At 37.7% G+C, this 19,128-nt stretch overlaps 1 protein-coding gene across 25 annotated transcripts in view; it reads right to left on the bottom strand.

Annotated features, from left to right (window-relative positions):
• ANK2 (ankyrin 2) overlaps nucleotides 1-19,128 on the bottom strand; it is a 720,153-nt gene that overhangs the window by 92,720 nt on the left and 608,305 nt on the right. For all 25 annotated transcript variants that reach the window (XM_081237049.1, XM_081237043.1, XM_081237038.1 and 22 more), the window contains 2 exons: nucleotides 16,754-16,852; nucleotides 16,283-16,381 (listed from right to left, as the gene is read on the bottom strand). In XM_081237049.1, coding sequence (XP_081093175.1) covers nucleotides 16,283-16,381; nucleotides 16,754-16,852 — 198 coding nt within the window. The remainder of the gene's footprint in view (nucleotides 1-16,282; nucleotides 16,382-16,753; nucleotides 16,853-19,128) is intronic.

Below are 19,128 nucleotides of genomic sequence, written 5' to 3'. Positions count from 1 at the left end.
TTGAACCTGTCTATAGTGCCCAGGCGAAAGAGGAAAATAAAATTTCAACTTGTCCCTTCCTTTCCAAATACAGATCCATTGGTTACTGATCCTTTCTCTCCCAGGGATAGCCATTGCCTTCTTGCTTGTTTTGCTTGATGCCTTAAGTACCTGGCTTGGCTTTCTGCCTGCCTGGGACATGCAAGTTGTCAGTTCTTTCTTTTGCTTGCCTGTGGGTGACTCTAGATCTTGTGAATATAATATCTTTTGCACCCTTTTGGGGGACACCTCTTGAGTCCAAGAGTTTGTTCAATATTACCAGAAATATCCATTGTTTGTCCTGGCTGAAAACTGACAAGATATTTGAAAGGATTTAATAACTTTATAACCAGAGGTTTGGCCAAATTGGAAGCTGATATTCAGAGCCTGACAGATTAAAAAAAAATTTTTTTGGCCATCTTCTCTACGCTAAATGTAACCAGAGAGAAACATTCCAACATAGGTAGAGGGGTATGTCAGTCCATTAGCATCCAGGCTCCAACCCAGTTCTTTAAGGAATTGAGAACAACTGTCCTTATCTTAAAAGTCTTTGCAAAGCTAGAAGTATAGCTCTAGAGAACTGCAGAAAAAAAAAAAAAGGAGGTGGGAAAGGGGACTTTAAAAGAAATATACAAATTGCTAAAGCAGCACTCTTGCCCAAAAATCTAGTTCAAGGAAAATTTTTAAATGAAAAATGTAAGATCTCTGTTTATGTCTGTCTGTATGCTCATGTGTGTCTATATACGTGTTGTAGGTATGTGACATTTTTCTACCTTCGAATGGTATTGCTAAAGTTAATTTGTAAAAGAGCTCTACTTAACTGGCTTAAACAAGCAAGCCTTTTACAAATTTAGGATTCAAACTAACCCAAATGCTTTTCAAGTTCACATGATCTGTGATAATGTTTGGTAAATAAAGGCTAGTTTAAGTTTGATGGTTTAATGAAAATAGATATGACTTTAGAGTTAATAACATTGAATATAATGCAAACAAAACTTTTTATTCTACCTGGGCTTATTAGTCAAATAAGTTCATGTTATCTCTTGCAAAATTTGTCAGCCAGAAAAATAACCTAGAACATTAACAGACTTTGTCTAATGTTTCATGAGGTTTTTGTGGGTGGTCTAAACATAATTATTGAAAACACATAAATTACATAAGTGTAAGTGAGAGAAAAGTTTCTAGATGAACTTTTTCAGTACTTACCCCATATCTTTCTAGTATCCTGAAACCTTAAAGTTTTGCTAAGTTGAATTAAATGACGGATAGTCATTGAATATCCAGATCATTTCCAAATAGGATAAAATATTGAAACATTTATTACTGGGCATAGGTTTATCCACTTTTTGCTTCCTTTCACAGAGGAATTAAAGATATTTGGGTCTATTAGCAAACATGTTTTGTGCCATTGTGAGAAGCATATTTCCAGAAATTATAAAAAGTATTTATAAGTCTGCCAGTCAACAGAATGCTGATATAAATGACAGTTTATAATGCTTACTTCTTAGGTTTCACTAGAAATTAAAGGTTACTAAGAGTTAAATATTCTTATATGTGCAGTTAGTTAAGCCTACTAGAAATAATAAGGAAAAGGAATTTTACATGTGGTCAGGACTAGATAAGTAGAATGAATTTAGTTAAGTAAATAAGTTTGAATATCAAAAGTTGGCTGGTGCAAAATTGGAATTTGGTTTTTTCTCTGTTAGAAGGTCAACATTTTTTGTTTTCTGTAAGTCTGTTCTTGAAAATAAGAGATTACGAAAGGTTTTTCTTTAAGTAATCTGCCTAGAAAAAACAAAGATATTATGTCTTGTCAAAATAATCACCTATGTTCTATGTTGTCATTATCAGGTCATTGATTAAATAAACCTAGTCCTCTAGATATTAAAAGAGCTAAGTTTTGCTCAGAACTATGTAACCTTCAATGTCTACCTAGGAAATTTTTGTTATTTTGATTAAATAGGTAACTAAGTATTGTTTCACAATGACCTATGACCCTATTCGATCAAGTGTTATAAAATCTTTTGATATTTTTGACAAACTTCCCCAAAATCAAATTCTAAATGAAGTCTTTTTGACCTTAAACTAACATGGAAATTTTCCAGAGGGTCCCTGGAATGTTTCAAAAGATTTGTTCTCTCTCCTTATAAAAAGGGAGATGCTTATTTGGTATTAATTATGTTTATTTGGTACGTTAAGTTACATGGGAAGCATGTAAGAAGTAATACAAAGCCTTCTTTATGTTGTGTTTATACAGGTATATGTTATAAGTATTTCATAAATTGTGTGAAATTCCTGGAAATCTGATATGTCCTAATTCCAGTTATTATCTAAAAATGTTGTGTGTCACAGAAATAACTAAATATCCTTGTTAATTCCATCAGGTCTTTAATAATGGACATTTTTTAAGTCTTCTGTCATTTGCAGAGAGCTATTGTTTTACTCTGACACTTTGCAAAAGTCTTCCAGCAAAAGTATTTCATCTTCAGAAAAATTCAAGAAAATAACTTTTTGACAAGTGCAGGCTTCTGATAACTTTAAGATCATAAAACTGAATTGGTAAGAACAAAGCCTGCCTCTGAATATTCTTGGAAGGGATTATACCAAGTCCCCTTTACTATTCAGATGACAGCTAAACAACAATTCAAGCCTTGGGTACATATTTCACAGTTAACAAAGACTCCAGCTGACATCTGGTCCCATCCAAATGCTGGAGACCTCCAAATTAAACGGACTAGGAAGAGAAGTAGCTGACATCAAGGTAGACTGCTTCTTCCCAAGACACCAGATCATGACTTCAAGCTTTAACTAAACGTGAAACCCTCTCTTCTCCTTCTTTCCTTTACTCCAGCATTGGCCTGGAAAGATAACACCACTATTCATATCTCCCAGGCCATTGATAAGAGAAGTAACCTTTCAGACTGCTGGATTTGTCATCAAAAACTCGGATCTGTCCATGAGGTTAGAGACCCCTGGTATGTTTCCCTGTCTCTTATTAATACCCCAAATTTGGGAAACTTTGTGTCCAGGTTCTATGCAAAGAAAGGGATACAAGGCAAGAACAACCAGAATGCAACTGCCTACATGGTCCACAGACCCTTAATACCAGGAGGCATTCATGATTCCAAATTAACTCTCTTTGACAGACCCCTACATCCCTGATTAGGAGTAAATGTTAATGAGGAACCTCTCCTTAACTTTTGAAGATATTCCAGATTCTGTTGCTAAGATAAGAGCTGCCCAACAAAGATCCTTAGACTCTGTGGCCAAAGTTATTCTTGATAATAGGATAGCTCTTGATTATGTTTGAGCTGAGCAAGAGTGTGTGTTGCAGCCAACACCCCCTGCTGCACTTGGATTAACACTTCTGGGGAAGTTGAAACAATTACATAAAATCACTGAGCAAGCCACTTGGCTTAAAAAGGGTGACTCCTTCAATGAGGACTTTCCTTGACTTAGCTGATTTCGGTCTTGGGCACCATGGCTCAGAAGTTCACTCCAAACATAGGGAATTATCCTGCTTATAATAATTATAATAATCTCCCTGGTGCATCGTGTTCTTGCAAAAGCTTTAAATACATGTTCACAGCCACTACCACAAAGCAAATGATCTCCCTAAGACTGAAACATCAGGAAAGGAACAAAGAGAATAACCAATTTAAAGATCGTGAACCTGAAGCTCTAATCTGTGAATATCACAGGGGTAGAAGAAACATCATAACCTATGGATACCACCAAAGGGATGATAAAAACCATGAGAACTTCAGAGAGGTAGCTGAGAGTGATGCTAATGCCTTAAAGTTTGATCACTTCTTTCAGTTAAGCTGAAAGTCTGATCAAAAGGGGGGAATTGTTAAAAAGAAAAGCCATAGGCCCAAAATGGAGTCACTTGTGCTACGCCACACCACAAAACCGGGGCTTAATACCTAACCTAACTGAAGCTTCAACCTCCCCAGAAATGTAGTCTTAATTGGTTAGTCAGGAATTTTCTGGTCAGCACCAAGAGCGTAATCTGTCACGTGGGCCCTCACCATCCCCCAAACGAAGATATGGTAATCTGCCACTTGGACCCCTTCTGTCCCCCATATGTAGGATACCTAGGTCTGAAATAATCTTTTTTCTTTATGACTTCCTTGTTCTGCCTTTAAAAACCTTTCCCTTTTTGCAGTCCTTTGGAACTCCTCTCTACTTGCTAGATAGATGCTGCTGATTCATGAATCATTCAATAAAGCCAATTAGATCTTTAAAATTTACTTGATTGAATTTTTTTAAAACAATGCACAGGGTGCCACATGATTCCTTCTATGCTTTCACTCTGGCCTTTCCATCCATGGGGATGTACCACATCTGTGACAGTCTATTTGTCTGACTACCCCCTGGCTGGAATGTCATCAGCTCTGCCTTGTCTGTTATATATCCCTACAATAGAATGACCCCAGGAAACCTGGAAATATAAATCAATTACAAGGACTCTGAGGAACTTATAGCTACTGCAAGGACTCTGCTCTCAAATCAAGTAATCCATGGATATTTCAGGAGCATAAAGTAAGTAATATTTATTTTCCTAAAAAAATTACTCCTTTCTATTGTGTTTATAAAGATTATACCAAAGTTTTATAAAATTTTCCAAATTTTTATACCAAGTGATGAATGTTTGATGAGTAAATGAAATACATATGTTTATATTTTCATAGCAACAAAACAATTTTTTAGTAACTATGGTTACATATGGGATGTGAGGAAGAAAACATGATTCCTCCTCCAAAAATGTCATTTTATGTGAAAAAATTCTGAAGTATTTATTAAAAGAATGTCCTTTGAGGTATGTATCTGTCCACTCCCCTGAAGATATATGAAAATATATATTTACTTCCAAAAGCAGGTAAAATCTACATAGTTCACTTTTTAAAAATCTGAACAGTTAAAATGAGATTTTTCTCTCAACCAAATGTCCATTTGAATGCAGATGAAACCCAGGGGAGGTAAATGATGTTATATAGACAACATGTCTGGCTTCTAAATATCCTAACCATTTCAACAAACACTTAACAAAAAAATATGGTAAACGTTTTCAAGTTCTGACAAAATCTCATTGCATTGCTGCATTTATGCCTTTCAGGAGAATACCTGGATTCCAACAAGAAAGTCTTTCCAGTAATACTTATAGGTGAACTGACTCAGCAAAAAGGTATCACACGCTAAAGCCTGAGAATTCATATGGAAGCTTTTAAATAAGTCTCAAAGTGCAATTTCATGAAAACTCAAGAACTGCTCAGAAACTAGGGAATAGTTATTCTTGTTAGAGTCAGATTAGAAGTTTTGAATCTCAAATGTTATTAGTATTATTAATAATTTAAAAAATAACTTTATTTTTAATTCAGTTACAAATAAGCTTATGTATTAGGCATGCTTATGTTTCAACTTCAAAGAGGATATAAAAAAACTGAGTTCCAAAACTTATGTTTCTAGTTAGTAGCAGCTTTTTTTTTTTAACATCTTTATGGAGTATAATTGCTTTACAATATTGTGTTAGTTTCTGCTGTATAACAAAGTGAATCAGTTATACATATACATATATCCCCATATCCCCTCCCTCTTGTGTCTCCCTCCCACCCTCCCTATCCCACCCCTCTAAGTGGTCACAGAGCACTGAGCTGATCTCCCTGTGCTATGCAGCTGCTTCCCACTAGCTATTTTACAATTGGTAGTGTATATATGTCCATGCCACTCCCTCACTTCGTCCCAGCTTACCCCTCCCCATCCCCATGTCCTCCAGGCCATTCTCTACGTTTGTGTCTTTATTCCTGTCCTGCCCCTAGGTTCACCAGAACCACTTTTTTTTAGATTCCATATATATTTGTTAGCATACGGTATTTGTTTTTCTCTTTCTGACTTACTTCACTCTGTATGACAGACTCTAGGTCCATCCACCTCACTACAAATAACTCAATTTCATTTCTTTTTATGGCTGAGTAATATCCCATTGTATATATGTGCCACATCTTCTTTATCCATTCATCTGTCGATGGACACTTAGGTTGCTTCCAGGTCCAGGCTATTGTAAATAGTGCTGCAATGAACATTGTGGCACATGACTCTTTTTGAATTATGGTTTTCTCAGGGTATATGCCCAGTAGTGGGATTGCTGGATCATATGGTAGTTCTATTTTTATTTTTTTAAGGAACCTCCATACTGTTCTGCATAGTGGCTGTATCAATTTACATTCCCACCAACAGTGCAAGAGGATTCCCTTCTCTCCACACCCTCTTTAGCATTCACTGTTTGTAGGTGTTTTGATGATGGCCATTCTGACCTATGAGGTGATACCTCATTGTGGTTTTGATTTGCATTTCTCTAATGATTAGTGATGTTGAGCATCCTTTCATGTGTCTGTTGGCAATCTGTGTATGTTATTTGGAGAAATCTCTATTTAGGTCTTCTGACCATTTTTGGATTTGGTTGTTTGTTTTTTTGATATTGAGCTGAATGAGCTGCTTGTATATTTTGGAGATTAACCCTTTGTCAGTTGCTTCATTTGCAAATATTTTCTCCCATTCTGAGGGTTGTCTTTTGGTCTTGTTTATGGTTTCCTTTGCTGTGCAAAAGCTTTTAAGTTTCATAAGGTCCCATTTGTTTATTTTTGTTTTTATTTCCATTTCCCTAGAAGGTGGATCAAAAAGGATCTTGCTGTGATTTATGTCATGGAGTGTTTAACACATGACATTTAATCCATTTACATTTTTTTAACATCTTTATTGGAGTATAATTGCTTTACAATGGCATATTAGTTTCTGCTTTATAACAAAGTGAATCAGTTATACATATACATATGTTCCCATATCTCTTCCCTCTTGTGTCTCCCTCGCTTCCACCCTCCCTATCCCACCCCTCTAAGTGGTCACAAACCACCGAGCTGATCTCTCTGTGCTATGTGGCTGCTTCCCACTAGCTATCTATTTTACGTTTGGTAGTGTATATATGTCCATGCCACTCTCTCACTTTCTCACAGCTTCCCCTTCCCCTTCCCCATATTCTCAAGTCCATTCTCTAGTAGGTCTGTGTCTTTATTCCCATCTTACCCCTAGTTTCTTCATAACCTTATTTTTTTTCTTAGATTCCATATATATGTGTTAGCATACGGTATTTGTTTTTCTCTTTCTGACTTACTTCACTCTGTATGACAGACTATAGGTCCATCCACCTCACTACAAATAACTCAATTTCATTTCCTTTTATGGCTGAGTAATATTCCATTGTGTATATGTGCCATATCTTCTTTATCCATTTATCTGTTGATGGACACTTAGGTTGCTTGCATGTCCTGGCTATTGTAAACAGAGCTGCAATGAATATTTTGGTACATGACTCTTTTTGAATTATGGTTTTCTCAGGGTATATGCCCAGTAGTGGGATTCCTGGGTTGTATGGTAGTTCTATTTTTAGTTTTTAAAGGAACCTCCATACGGTTCTCCTTAGTGGCTCTATCAATTTACATTCCCACCAACAGTGCAAGAGGGTTCCCTTTTCTCCACACCCTCTCCAGCATTTATTGTTTCTAGATTTTTTGATGATGGCTATTCTGACCGGTGTTAGATGATATCTCATTGTAGTTTTGATTTACATTTCTCTAATGATTAATGATGTTGAGCGTTCTTTCATGTGTTTGTTGGCAATATGTATATCTTCTTTGGAGAAATGTCTATTTAGGTCTGCTGCCCATTATTGGATTGGGTTGTTTGTTTTTTTGTTATTGAGCTACATGAGCTTCTTGTAAATTTTGGAGATTAATCCTTTGTCAGTTGCTTCATTTGCAAATATTTTCTCCCATTCTGAAGGTTGTCTTTTCATCTTGTTTATGGTTTCCTTTGCTGTGCAAAAGCTTTTAAGTTTCATTAGGTCCCACTTGTTTATTTTTGTTTTTATTTCCATTTCTCTAAGAGGAGGGTCAAAAAGGATCTTGCTGTCATTTATGTCATAGAGTGTTCTGCCTATGTTTTCCTCTAAGAGTTTGATAGTGTCTGGCCTTACAGTCTGGTCTTTAATCCATTTTGAGTTTATTTTTGTGTATGGTGTTAGGCAGTGTTCTAATTTCATACTTTTACATGTACCTGTCTAGCTTTCCCAGCACCACTTATTGAAGAGACTGTCTTTTCTCCACTGTATATTCTTGCCTCCTTTATCAAAGGTAAGGTGACCATATGTGTGTGGGTTTATCTCTGGGCTTTCTATCCTGTTCCATTGTTCTATGTTTCTGTTTTTGAGCCACTACCATACTGTCTTGATTACTGTAGCTTTCTAGTATAGTCTGAAGTCAGAGAGCCTGATTCCTCCAGCTCCATTTTTCGTTCTCAAGATTGCTTTGGCTATTCAGGGTCTTCTGTGTTTCCATACAAATTGTGAAATTTTTTGTTCTAGTTCTGAGGAAAATGCCAGTGGTAGTTTGATAGGGATTGCATTGAATCTGTAGATTGCTTTGGGTAGTATACTCATTTTCACAATGTTGATTCTTCCAATCCAAGAACATGGTATATCTCTCCATCTATTTGTATCATCTTTAATTTCTTTCATCAGTGTCTTATAATTTTCTGCATACAGGTCTTTTGTCTGCCCAGGTAGGTCTATTCCTAGATATTTTATTCTTTTTCTTGCAATGGTAAATGGGAGTGTTTTCTTAATTTCACTTTCAGATTTTTCATCATTAGTGTATACTAATGCCAGAGATTTCTGTGCATTAATTTGTATCCTGCTACTTTACCAAATTCATTGATTAGCTCTAGTAATTTTCTGGCGGCATCTTTAGGATCCTCTATGTGTAGTATCTGTCATCTGCAAACAGTGACAGCTTTACTTCTTCTTTTCCGATTTGGATTCCTTTTATTTCTTTTTCTTCTCTGATTGCTGTGGCTAAAACTTCCAAAACTATATTGAATAATAGTGGTGCGAGTGGGCAACCTTGTCTTGTTTCTGACCTTAGTGGAAATAGTTTCAGTTTTTCACCATTGAGGACGATGTTGGCTGTGGGTTTGTCATATATGGCCTTTATTATGTTGAGGAAAGTTCCCTCTATGCCTACTTTCTGGAGGGTTATTTTATCATAAATGGGTGTTGAATTTTGTCAAAAGCTTTCTCTGCATCGATTGAGATGATCATATGGTATTTCTCCTTCAATTTGTTAATATGCTGTATCACATTGATTGATTTGCATATACTGTAGAATACTTGCATTCCTGGGATAAACCCCACTTGATCATGGTGTATGATCCTTTTAATGTGCTGTTGGATTCTGTTTGCTAGTATTTTGTTGAGGATTTTTGCATCTATGTTCATCAGTGTTATTGGCCTGTAGTTTTCTTTCTTCGTGACATCGTTGTCTGGTTTTGGTATCAGGGTGATGGTGACCTCGTAGAATGAGTTTGGGAGTGTTTCTCCCTCTGTTATATTTTGGAAGAGTTTGAGAAGGATAGGTGTTAGCTCTTCCCTAAATGTTTGATAGAATTCGCCTGTGAAGCCATCTGGTCCTGGGCTTTTGTTTGTTGGAAGATTTTTAATCACAGTTTCAATTTCAGTGCTTGTGATTGGTCTGTTCATATTTTCTATTTCTTCCTGGTTCAGTCTCAGCAGGTTGTGCATTTCTAAGAATTTGTCCATTTCTTCCAGGTTGTCCATTTTATTGGCATAGAGTTGCTTGTAGTAATCTCTCATGATCCTTTGTATTTCTGCAGTGTCAGTTGTTACATCTCCTTTTTCATTTCTAATTCTATTGATTTGAGTCTTCTCCCTTTTTTCATGATGAGTCTGGCTAATGGTTTATCAATTTTGTTTATCTTCTCAAAGAACCAGCTTTAGTTTTATTGACCTTTGCTATCGTTTCCTTCATTTCTTTTTCATTTATTTCTGATCTGATCTTTATGATTTCTTTTCTTCCGTTAACTTTGGTGATTTTTTGTTCTTCTTTCTCTAATTGCTTTAGGTGCAAGGTTAGGTTGTTTATTTGAGATGTTTCCTGTTTTTTAAGGTAGGATTGTATTGCTATAAACTTCCCTCTTAGAACTGCTTTTGCTGCGTCCCATAGGTTTTGGGTCATCGTGATTTCATTGTCATTTGTTTCTAGGTATTATTTGATTTCCTCTTTGATTTCTTTAGTGATCTCTTGGTTATTAAGTAGGGTATAGTTTAGTCTCCACGTGTTTGTATTTTTTACAGATCTTTTCCTGTAATTGATATCTAGTCTAATAGTGTTGTGGTCAGAAAAGATACTTGATATGATTTCAATTTTCTTAAATTTACCATGGCTTGATTTGTGACCCAACATATTATCTATCCTGGAGAATGTTCCATAAGCTTTTGAGGAAAATGTGTATTCTATTGTTTTTGGATGGATTGTCCTATAAATATCAATTAAGTCCATCTTCTTTAATGTATCATTTAAAGCTTGTGTTTCCTTATTTATTTTCATTTTGGATGACCTGTTCATTGGTGAAAGTGGGGTGTTAAAGTCTCCTACTATGGTTGTGTTACTGTCGATTTCCACTTTTACGGCTGTTAGTATTTGCCTTATGTGTTGAGGTGCTCCTATGTTGGGTGCATAAATATTTACAATTGTTATATCTTCTTCTTGGATGGATCCCTTGATCATTATGTAGTGTCCTTCTTTGTCTCTTGTTATAGTCTTTATTTTAAAGCCTATTTTGTCTGATATGAGAATTGCTACTCCAGCTTTCTTCTGATTTCCATTTGCATGGACTGTCTTTTTCCATCCCCTCACTTTCAGTCTGTATGGTTCCCTATGTCTGGAGTGGGTCTCTTGTAGACAGCATATATACAGGTCTTGTTTTTGTATCCATTCAGCCAGTCTGTGTCTTTTGGTGGGAACATTTAATCCATTTACATTTAAGGTAATTATCGATATGTATGTTCCTATTCCCATTTTCTTAATGGTTTTGGGTTCGTTATTGTAGGTCTTTTCCTTCTCTTGTGTTTCTTGCCTAAGGAAGTTCCTTTAACATTGTTGTAAAGTTGGTTTGGTGGTGCTGAATTCTCTCAGCTTTTGCTTATCTGTAAAGATTTTAATTTCTCCATCAAATCTGAATGAGATCCTTGCTGGGTAGAGTGATCTTGGTTGTAGGTTTTTCTCCTTCATCACTTTAAATATGCCCTGCCACTCCCTTCTGGCTTGCACAGTTTCTGCTGAAAGATCAGCTGTTAACTGTATGGGGATTCCCTTGTGTGTTATTTGTTGTTTTTCCCTTGCTACTTTTAATATGTTTTCTTTGTATTTAATTTTTGATAGTTTGATTAATATGTGTCTTGGCATGTTTCTCCTTGGATGTATCCTGTATGGCACCCTCTGTGCTCCCTGGACTTCATTAACTGTTTCCTTTTCCAAATTAAGGAAGTTTTCAACTAAAATCTCTTCAAATATTTTCTCAGTCCCTTTCTTTTTCTCTTCTTCTTCTGGGACCCCTATAATTCGAATGTTGGTGTGTTTAATGTTGTCCCAGAGGTCTCTGAGACTGTCCTCAGTTCTTTCCATTCTTTTTTCTTTATTCTGCTCTGCAGTAGTTATTTCCACTATTTTGTCTTCCAGGTCACTTATCTATTCTTCTGCCTCATTTATTCTGCTATTGATCCCTTCTAGAGTATTTTTAATTTCATTTATTGTGTTGTTCATCATTGTTTGTTTGCTCTTTTGTTCTTCTAGGTCCTTGTTAAATGTTTCTTGCATTTTCGCTATTCTATTTCCAAGATTTTGGATCAGCTTTACTATCATTATTCTGAACTCTTTTTCAGGTAGACTGCCTATTTCCTCTTAATTTTTAGGTCTGGTGGGTTTTTACCTTGCTCCTTCATCTGCTATATGTCTTTCTATCATCTCATTTTGCTTATCTTACTGTGTTTGGGGTCTTCTTTTCACAGGCTGCAGGTTTGTAGTTCCCGTTGTTTTTGGTGTCTGTCCCCAGTGGCTAATGTTGGTTCTGTGGGTTGTGTAGGCTTCCTGGTGGAAGGGACTAGTGCCTGTGTCCTGGTGGATGAGGCTGGATCTTGTCTTTCTGGTGGGCAGGTCCACGTCTGGTGGTGTGTTTTGGCGTGTCTGTGGCCTTATTATGATTTTAGACAGCCTCTCTGCTAATGGATGGGGCTGTGTTCCTGTCTTGCTAGTTGTTTGGCATAGGTTATCCAGCACTGTAGCTTGCTGGTCGTTGAGTGAAGCTGGGTCTTGATGTTGAGACAGAGATCTCTGGTAGATTTTTGCCATTTGATATTATGTGGAGCTGGGAGGTCTCTTGTGGACCAGTGTCCTGAAGTTGGCTCTCCCACCTCAGAGGCACAGCACTGACTCCTGGCTGGAGCACCAAGAGCCTTTCATCTACACAGCTCAGAATAAAAGGGAGAACAAATAGAAAGAAAGAAAGAGGATAAAATAAAATAAAATAAAGTAAAGTAAGATAAAATAAAATAATTAAAATAAAAAATAAATATTATGAAAAAAATTTTTTAAAGTAAAAAAAAAAAAAAGAACAGATGGACAGAATCCTAGGACAAATGTTGAAAGCAAAGCTATACAGACAAAATCTCACACAGAAGCATACACATACAAACTCACAAAAAGAGGAAAAGGTGAAAAAATAATATATCGTGCTCCCAAAGTTCACCTCCTCAATTTGGGGTGATTTGTTGTCTATTCAGGTATTCCACAGATGCAGGGTACATCAAGTTGATTGTGGAGATTTAATCCGCTGCTCCTGAGGTTGCTGGGAGAGATTCCCCTTTCTCTTCTTTGTTCACACAACTCCCTGGGTTCAGCTTTGGATTTGGCCCCGCCTCTGCATGTAAGTCGCCTGAGGGCGTCTGTTTTTCACTCCGACAGGACCGGGTTAAAGGAGCAGCTGACTCAGGGGCTCTGGGTTACTCAGGCCACAGGGTGGGAGGGGTACGGGATGCTGGGAGAGCCTACAGTGGCAGAGGCCGGCGTGACATTGCACTAGCCTGATGTGCGCCATGCATTCTCCCGGGGAAGCTGTCCCTGGATTATGGGACCCTGCCAGTGGCGGGTTGCACAGGCTTCCGGGAGGGAAAATGTGGATGGTGACCTGTGCTCGCACACAGGCTTCTTGGTGGCAGCAGCAGCAGCCTTAGCGTCTCATGCCCGTCTCTGCAGTCCGCACTGATAGCCGCGGCTTGCACCTGTCTCTGGAGCTGCTTTAATCAGCGCTCTTAATCCCCTCTCCTCGTGCACCAGGAAACAAAGAGAGAAGAAAAAGTCTCTTGCCTCTTTGGCAGGTCCAGACTTTTTCCCCGGACCCCCTCCTGGCTAGGTGTGGCGCACTAGCCCCCTTCAGGCTGTGTTCATGCAGCCAACCCCAGTCCTCTCCCTGGGATCTAACCTCCGAAGCCTGAGCCTCAGCTCCAAGCCCCCGCCTACTTCGGTGGGTGAGCCCACAAGCCTCTCGGGCTGGTGAGTGCTGGTCGGCATGATCCTCTGTGCGGGAATCTCTCCACTTTGCCCTCTGCACCCCTGTTGCTGCGCTCTCCTCCATGGCTCCAAAGCTCCCCCCTCCGCCACCCACAGTCTCTGTCCACGAAGGGGCTTTTAGTGTGTGGAAACCTTTCCTCCTTCACAGCTCCCTCCCAGAGGTGCAGGTCCCATCCCTTTTCTTTTGTCTGTGTTTTTTCTTGTTTCTTTTGCCCTACGTAGGTATGTGGGGGAGTTTCTTGCCTTTTGGGAGGTCTGAGTTCTTTTGCCAGCATTCAGTAGGTGCTCTATAGGAGCAATTCCACGTGTAGATGTATTTCTGATGTATCTGTGGGGAGGAAGGTGATCTCCGCGTCTTACTCTTCTGCCATCTTCTCCTCGAGCCCCAATCCCTTTACTTTTAAGGTGATTATCAATTTGTATGTTCTTATTACCATTTTCTTAACTGTTTTGGGTTTGTTATTGTAGGTCTTTTCCTTCTCTTGTGTTTCTTGCCTAGAGAAGTTCCTTTAGCATTTGTTGTAAAGCTGGTTTGGTGGTGCTGAATTCTCTTAAACTTTGCTTGTCCGTAAAGGTTTTAATTTCTCCATTGAATCTAAATGAGATCCTTTTTGGGTAGAGCAATCTTGGTTGTAGGTTTTTCCCTTTCATCACTTTAAATATGTCCTGCCACTCCCTTCTGGCTTGCAGAGTTTCTGCTGTAAGATCAGCTGTTAACCTTATGGAGATTCACTTGTATGTTATTTATTGCTTTTCCCTTGCTGCTTTTAATATTTTTTCTTTGTATTTAATTTTTGATAGTTTGAGTAATATGTGTCTTGGTGTGTTTTTCCTTGGATTTATCCTGTATGGGACTCTCTGCCCTTCCTGGACTTGATTGACTATTTCCTCTCTCATGTTAGGGAAGTTTTCAACTATAATGTCTTCAAATATTTTCTCAGACCCTTTCTTTTTCTCTTCTTCTTCTGGGACCCCTATAATTGGAATGTTGGTGCATTTAATGTTGTCCCAGAGGTCTCTGAGACTGTCCTCAGTTCTTTTCATTCTTTTTTCTTTATTCTGCTCTGCAGTAGTTATTTCCACTATTTTATCTTCCAGGTCACTTATCCATTTTTCTGCCTCAGTTATTCTGCTATTGATTCCTTCTAGAGTATTTTAAATTTCATTTATTGTGTTGTTCATAACTGTTTGTTTGCTCTTTAGTTCTTCTAGGTCCTTGTTAAACGTTTCTTGTATTTTCTCCATTCTATTTCCAAGATTTTGGAACATCTTTACTATCATTATTCTGAACTCTTTTTCAGGTAGACTGCCTATTTCCTCTTCATATGTTTGGTCTGGTGCGTTTTTACCTTGCTCCTTCATCTGCTGCATTTTTCTCTGTCTTCTTATTTTGTTTAACTTACTGTGTTTGTGGTCTCCTTTTCGCAGGCTGCCGGTTCGTAGTTCCCATTATTTTTGGTGTCTGCCCCCAGTGAGTGAGGTTGGTTCAGTGGGTTGTGTAGGCTTCCTGGTGGAGGGGACTGGCGCCTGTGGTCTCGTGGTGTGGCTGGATCTTGTCCTTCTGGTGGGCAGGGCAGTGTCTGGTGGAACACCTGTATATCTTTTTTTCTTTTCCTTTGTGCTTTTCTAGTTTCACTTGAAGTGCACCCCGCTCTTCAGACCAGAGTTTCTAGTGTGAAATGGCTGCGCCCAACACCTCAGCTTGTCAGGCCATGTGCCTGAGCACTATGCTCCACACAGGCAGCTCTCGCTCTCTCTCTATCTCTCTCTCTCTCTCTCTCTCTCTCTCTCTCTCTCACTCTCACTCTCTTTCTCTCTTTTTCTGTGTCAATTGTGTAGTCTGTCAGTCTTATCCCCCTGGGGAGCCTCACCAGCAGCTCTGCCCAGCCCTGGAGCCTTTTTATTCTCTTTGTGCTTATTCTAGTTTTACTTGCTCATAGGGTACCGCAGGCAGAGGCCTCGAACCCAGCGCTGCAGACCAGAGTTCCTCATGGAAATTGGGACACCACGACAGCTCACCTCAAGATGGTGGCGGCTAATTAGTATCATCTTGAATGATGACTTTGAAAACTCCCAAATGTGCTCACACTAATTTCCTTGAGCCTATTCACACAGCTGCAATTAGTGATTTCTGATACATAAACTTAAAAAAATGCAATTACATACTTCTTTGGATCAAGAAAATTGGAGCTGCAGGTTATATTATGCATAGTAGCAGTAGTTATTTTACGCATTTCTCTACCTTGAAATAAGTTGAATATACCGAAGTATGGTTTTATGTTCCCATAATGCTTTGCAGGATAGGACCCTTCAGATGGCACTGGGAAAAACAGTCAGCTCTGCATTATCTTTGAAAACTTCCAAGCCAGGCCTTACACAGTATTGCCTCACTGAGCACAACCATATGGTAGTCCAAATGTGACAGAATTCATTAAAAATGAAAGGCATGCAGTCCAGGCTGCCTGTCTGTATTTCCTCACCAGAGACTGAGAGCTAGGGGAGGGCCAAGGCCCTGAAACAATGTAAAGGAAATCGGCCAGAACATCAAGATATTCTAGCCAGCATCTATTGTATCCTGTAGTAAATTGTTATATCGATGTCGCCTACATGGTTGTCAAAGGTTATTAGAATGAAAAGTCCCAAACAATTGTACAAAACTACATCACTTATTCAAAATCACTAAGAAGAACTAAAAAGAAAATATGTTTGTAACTATGGTGAGCTACTGAAGTGTCCATATGACCAAACCATTTGCTTTTAGAAAATAAAAATGAGTACATGTATTTTACCTTGGTTTTTGCATTGACATTTGCTCCCTGCTTCAGAAGAAAGTTGACCATTTTCACGTTTCCATAGTGACAGGCCACAATTAAAGGAGTGTAACCAAGCTATAAATAATAATAAACAAATATATTACTACTCTAGTAGTTAATACTCAAGGGGAAAGGAGGGCATGGAGGGAAGCAAGTACAGGAAGAAAAGTGCAAGTCATCCTGACTAGCTGAAGTAATGAGGGAGAGAGGGTAAACCTAAGTCTGCAAAGTTGGAATCTTTTTGCAAAGATTCCTAATATCTGCTATCCATTTGGACTTGATTTCAGCAAAAATGGAGAACCATTATAGATTTGTGAGCAGGAGAGTCATAACTAATTCAGAATGGGCTTTGAGGAGGGGGAACTTGGACTTTTGGTGACCTGAATGGGGGCTACTGGGAATAATCCAAGTCAGAACCTGTCACAATATTACAGTGATTCGCTTTACCTTTGTGTGAGCATCCTGGTCAGCCCCATGCTTGGTGAGAATATCAGCAACATTCACTTTATCTTCCTGGGCTGCAAGGTGTAAGGATGTGAGTCCACTCTATAGAGAGAAGGGAAGCAAAGGGGTACAATTGAAGAAGAAAATACATTGTATCATCTATAATACTATGTCTTGAAAAATCCTGAAAAATTCATAGCCTCTCTCTAGAAATTGCATTTTCTGATATCTAAGACAAACCCTCCAAGTTAATATGACTTTCCACCTAAGACATACTCTCTAAGTTACTCAACACTTTCTTCAAATTACATTTTCTATACTCTGTACTTATATTATGATGTGAGCCTTTAAAATAACTCAGCTAATAAGCTTCCAAACAACATTTATTTCAAACCCATCTGTGCCTCCTGTTGAATCAATTTATTTCCTTAAATAATGGACCAACCGGTTACTACTTCTACATTATAACCACAGCAATAATTTATATTTTCATCAATAAAACATCACATCAATGAAAAAAATGTCCAGAGTTACAGGAAATGAGTTCAGAATAATTTTCTCCAGCATCCAAAGATAGCATATTACTTTGGGGGTTCCTCTAAGTGCTAAATAGTGACCCCATCATTTATATATTGCCCCATAAATTTGGCCAGTTTTATGTAAATGTCCTGGCACACATATATCAAGTAATTATTTTAATTATTTGAACATGCAATTAAAGTACAGTTAAGAATTAATAAAAGATGAAAGAATAGAGAAAGGAGGAGGGAAAAGTGGTTTATTCAGTCAATGCCACAGTCTGGCAGTGTCACTACATATGCAAGTATCTCCCATCAAGCAAAATTGAAATTTAAAGAGTATCTTTAAAACCTAAATCATTTGTATGTTTAACCAGTGTTTTTTGAGTACCTTTCACATGCCAGGAAGTGTTCTAGGCACTCGAATATATCAGTGAATAAAAGTTTCTGCCCTTTTAGAGCTTATATTCCAGCTAACAGTATATTCATGCCGTATGTTTCTCTCCTGCTATATTGTTCAAATACCTAGTATATTTATCCTCTTCCTGTACATCCTGCATCAGTATACTGAGGTATCTTACTTGTCCTCTGAGTTGGCACCCCCTCTCCCCCAATTCACATCCAATTAAAGTTGACCAGCCCTCTTAACCATGGCTCTGCAGGCCTGCTTTACTTCTATAAACTGACAAGTTCTCTGACCTTTAAAAAATCGAAGTGATATTTACAGAGGAAGAAAAAATTCTCCAACTAGAGAAAGGGCTTTATATTTAAGAGTCCAAGGCTTTTTGATTCTTAGAGTTCTGGCTGAGCTCAGTTTTTGTTTTTCATTTTTTTTTTTTTTTTTTTGGCTGTGCCGTGCAGCTTGTGGGATCTTAGTTCTCCAACGAGGGACTGAACCCAGGCCCTTGGCAGTGAAAGCTCTGAGTCCTAACCACTGGAACACCAAGGAATTCTGGAGCTCAACTTTGAGTTTCATAAACCATGAGGATGAGGTGGAATATGCACCCTTTTGCATTAAAATGTTATCACTTCTAAACAAATAGTATACAGTCCTAAAGTATAAACAGTATGAATATTAGGACAAAACAGAAGATTATTCTTCATGTTGTTTTTGTCCATATTAAAATAGCGAACATAAAAATATTTCTCCTTTGAGATCATCGGTCTTTTAAAAATGTTATTGAAGTGATCATCAAATATCTCAAAGGCATCTTTAATGACCTTTCAAATATATGTGCTGTTTTCTACATGATTTTGCAGAATGGATTTTCTACAGTATAAGATTGCAAACTAACAACCATTATGAAAATCCTCTATAGTTTATTATGGTAAGCTTGCATACCTAAATCAAATTATGTAATCCTTCCTAATAAATTAAGAAAATAGAAGATGTTGAGGAGTTCTTTTCAAAAAAGTAATTTATTTCCTAAGACGTACCGGTGGACTCTACAGCCGGTTTTATTTTATTATTACATGGTGATTAGATAAGGAGTGTAATATCATTTCTATATTACAGTTCTTACTGAGAAATAATCATTTAGAGAATATGAAATTACTGATTTTAGTTGGTCTTAAGTAGAAAAAGAATATATGTAATTTACAAAAACAGGAGAATTTATTATCGGCTTTGTTTATTACCTGAGATACTTTCATGGTTGCATTATCTTATAATTTATTTATTTCATATATAACTTATTTATTATTATAATGTATAATTATAAATAATACCAACCAAAAGCCAGGGTTATATTTTTATATATTATATTGTTATTCAGATATATCTTAACATATTTACTAACATTTTACTCTAGTAGCAAATATCAGTACATCATGCCTTTGTCTTTAAGACACCATCCAATG

The sequence above is a fragment of the Mesoplodon bidens genome (genome assembly GCF_964165515.1).
Source record: "Mesoplodon bidens genome assembly, chromosome: 1".
NCBI lineage: Eukaryota > Metazoa > Chordata > Mammalia > Artiodactyla > Ziphiidae > Mesoplodon > Mesoplodon bidens.
Note: the sequence above shows the minus strand (reverse complement) of the source record. Positions and strands in the feature narration are given on the sequence as shown.